The following is a 3,204-nucleotide window of genomic DNA, read 5'->3' on the forward strand; positions in this document are numbered from 1 at the left end:
TTTTTTTGTAACGCTTTGTTACAGCAGGCACACAGGCCTAAGCATTACCTATCTTTTTTTAAACAAGGTCAGTGCAGTGAAGCAGGAATTGTGCAACAGCTAATGAGCTCTTACCAGATCCTTCTCTTCACCCTTTTTGCTGTTCTAGCATCAACAACTGTCATCTTTCTTAGTAAGTAAAAACACATGGTGTGCAGCTAATCATTAAACTCCAGGAAAATCGGGCTCTTTACTTTTTCCCTTGTGATCTTTCATAGAACAATAGGACAGCCCTCTGTTCAAGGTAGGATCATGCCTGTTTAAACCATCCCAGACAGATATTTGATTACCTCCACTTAAAACTTCACAATGGGGTAGATTCTACCACTTGTAGGGAACCTGTTCCAGTGCTTAACCACCCTTATAGTTAAAAGTTTTTCTTAATGCCCAACCTATAAAGCTCCTTTTGCATACCAATATTATATTTAGCTTCAGTCCCTGGTAACTGTTAGATCCTTCCCTGAATACTGTAGTAGTCCGTTAGTGCCTGGCATTCTGATCTATTGTATAAGGCTTTTCCAACTCTACCAAAAATGCGTATTTTTTTTCTTCCTCCATAAAGTGCAGGGAACAAGACACTCTTACTTGCAGTTCATCTTAAAACTGGTCAGTTGGGAACCAAAGTTAAATGAATCCAGTGTCCCTGCAGCTTTTTGCAGATTTAACCATAATATTTTGAAGGAGATGAGCTGCATGTGGCATGAGCGTACATAATTTGGATTGTTTCTGCAGCTTACAATGCCTTTCTGACAAGAGTGCAAACTGTGCCCATTGTGTACATTCCCACCTCTGCCGCTTCTCAGACAGGTAAGCTGGACTCTCTTTTTAATTATTTACAAGTCCCAAATTCACCTATTGCTCTGGCACATGATCTGGTATTGTGTTGGGGGGTCTCCTTGTGACCTCATCAGCTACTGAATAAGCTCATGTACAAAAATGTAACAGCCTCCAATGACCCACACTACCTCAGTGGCAGGGAGGAGGAAGCAACTTCTCTTTGCATGTACAACATGTGGGAGTGAGTTAGACAGTTACACTAAGAACAAGGTGCCCCATACAGAAAAAGAACTTGGGAGTTTAGATGCCTTTTTCTTTAGGTCTCAGCAGTGATCTTCAGTAAATTCCTATCTAGCCTCCAGCTTTTAGTCTGAGCTACCTGCTTTCCCTCATCTTCAGGGTATTATTCTCCTATGAGTCCTCAGCATCGCAATGGAAGAAATAGGATGCAGCACTGGCTTTGGAGCGTGCGGAGATAGCATAATGGAAGGAAGTGTCTTTTTGTACAGAATAAACCAGTAACAAAGTGTGTTTGTCCTTTCTAGTCACTAGGCTTTTACTAATGATTAATGGAGTGTTCATGGGTACAGGGTAAAGTAGCATGCTGTTTGCTCACTGCAGGATCTTGCATCAGGAACTCCCCCATTTTGGGGGTGGAGGATGGTGAGTACTCTGGTAGCTACCAAGCAGCAAGATCTACCCACCTTTACCACTAGTTTCCTCCACCTGAGCATATATACAAGCCTTATGCTGGTCAACATCAACACTGCAACCCCTGTGAGTATAAGGTTTCACTCCAGTTGGCAAGGTATTTCCTTTTCCCCTCACAGGAGTGCTACGTGGTTACAAGCAGCAAGGAAAAATAAGAAACTGACCAGTGTGTTTTATCCAAAATTTATTGAGAATGAGATGGGTGAGCCTACACGGACAGTAGGACAGTCAGTCATGTTCTCCAGCCACGTTCTGGTTCTGCAAAGCACCTGGCCCATCGCACCAGTGCTTTGAGGTAGAGTCCTGTGCTCCTAGGGGCACATGTACCTGCGTGTGGTCATTGTGCGGTTAGTCCCACCTATCTCAGAGATGCTCTTGTTTAGGTTAGTGCTGCTTTCGTCTGAAGGAACATCCTGAATAGGAGAACAGGCAGTAAGCATCGTGAGAATATAAGGCCACAGGTAAGTTAGCAGGACTGACCAATTGGTGGGATTCTTTCAAGACTCAGAAACTTTGATTAGCAGAAGCTCAGCACACCCATGTTTCAGACCCTCCAAAGCAGAAGGTTTCCCTAGATTTCCTACTTTGGCCTGTGGCCACTTTGCCCATCTGAAGTGGTAGATAGACAGAACACACTACTGGAGGTGACAACAGCAAGAGCTCCAGGGCTGTGCAGAAATAGGGGGTGGCAAGTAGTCTCACTGCTCAGAGAAGAGCAGCCTTGAAAGGCAAGTCAAGCCAGGTGTTCTTTGGGGGTGTCAACAATTCCAAAAACCTGCATCTCATAAAACAGTGGCAAATCCATTAGAGCAAGGAGGTCAATAATACTGTTCATCAACAGTAATTACCTAATAATTATTATTTTTTTTTAGGCTTATATCCTACCTTATCCAAGAAGAGCTTATTAGAACAAGACTTCAAGTTTTTTGTCTGGCCTTTGCTAAGGAATCTTTTGCTGTCCAAAAAAAGCTTAAGATTGGATTTTTAAATCCCAGTTTATGCAAGAGAAAAAACCCCATCAGGGCTGGGCACTAAGAAAGCATCCACACATTACCAGCTCTTATAAAGAGACAGGAGACTGCCATTTACCTTCTGTAAGCCTTGCTTTTCCTCCTGTGGGCTGGCACAGCACAGTTGAGCAGCCCACGCACAGAACCACAGTCTGAGCATGGCTGAAGACAGTGGTGATTTTATAGCAACCTGAAAGGAAAGCAAAGCCTTGAAACACGCATGTTTCCTGGTCAGAGAACAGCAGCAGGGCTGTGTTCACCACTGGCCAAAGTGACAAGTTGCATCTCTTACAGGTGGTTACAGCCACACTGGTCTGAGGACACAGGGAGATGCAGTTCTTTGTTGCACTAATAAAAAGATACTGCATTTATTCAGAGTAGGTGGAAAGAACTGGTCTTTCAACTGCTTACTTGGTCTAATCAAATACATCACATCTACACAATTTTAGGTGCATTTTATCTGGGCTAGGGCCTACTATGGGCAGGAACAGGCAGGGGACCACAAGCCCCTTGGTACCTGCCTGACACCAGCCCTGCCAGGGAAGGGGGAGGCTCCGGCACTGCAGCTGTCCCCATGGCAGACACCGGGCCCCACACACACTTCCCCGGCGCTTGCACGGCTCGGGCCCTCCTTACCGGGACACTTAACGTCCATGAAGTAGGAGTT

General features: G+C 44.8%; 2 protein-coding genes across 2 annotated transcripts in view; one reads left to right on the plus strand and one right to left on the minus strand.

The window, feature by feature from the left end:
• NUP210L (nucleoporin 210 like) overlaps positions 1 to 1,347 on the plus strand; it is a 44,843-nt gene extending 43,496 nt beyond the window's left edge. The window contains exons 38-40 of the mRNA XM_019527878.1: positions 68 to 172; positions 772 to 846; positions 1,216 to 1,347. Coding sequence (XP_019383423.1) covers positions 68 to 172; positions 772 to 846; positions 1,216 to 1,295 — 260 coding nt within the window. The 3' untranslated portion in view covers positions 1,296 to 1,347. The remainder of the gene's footprint in view (positions 1 to 67; positions 173 to 771; positions 847 to 1,215) is intronic.
• A 349-nt stretch (positions 1,348 to 1,696) lies between these two features.
• Positions 1,697 to 3,204, minus strand: RPS27 (ribosomal protein S27; the record flags this gene model as incomplete). The annotated part of the gene is made up of 3 exons (XM_019512954.1): positions 1,697 to 1,940; positions 2,617 to 2,727; positions 3,174 to 3,204. Coding segments are annotated over 3 exons (171 nt in total), but the record flags the coding sequence as incomplete, so codon positions are not given.

Source organism: Gavialis gangeticus, unplaced genomic scaffold (assembly GCF_001723915.1).
Source record: "Gavialis gangeticus isolate Ggan-Ray unplaced genomic scaffold, GavGan_comp1, whole genome shotgun sequence".
Taxonomy (NCBI): Eukaryota; Metazoa; Chordata; order Crocodylia; family Gavialidae; genus Gavialis; species Gavialis gangeticus.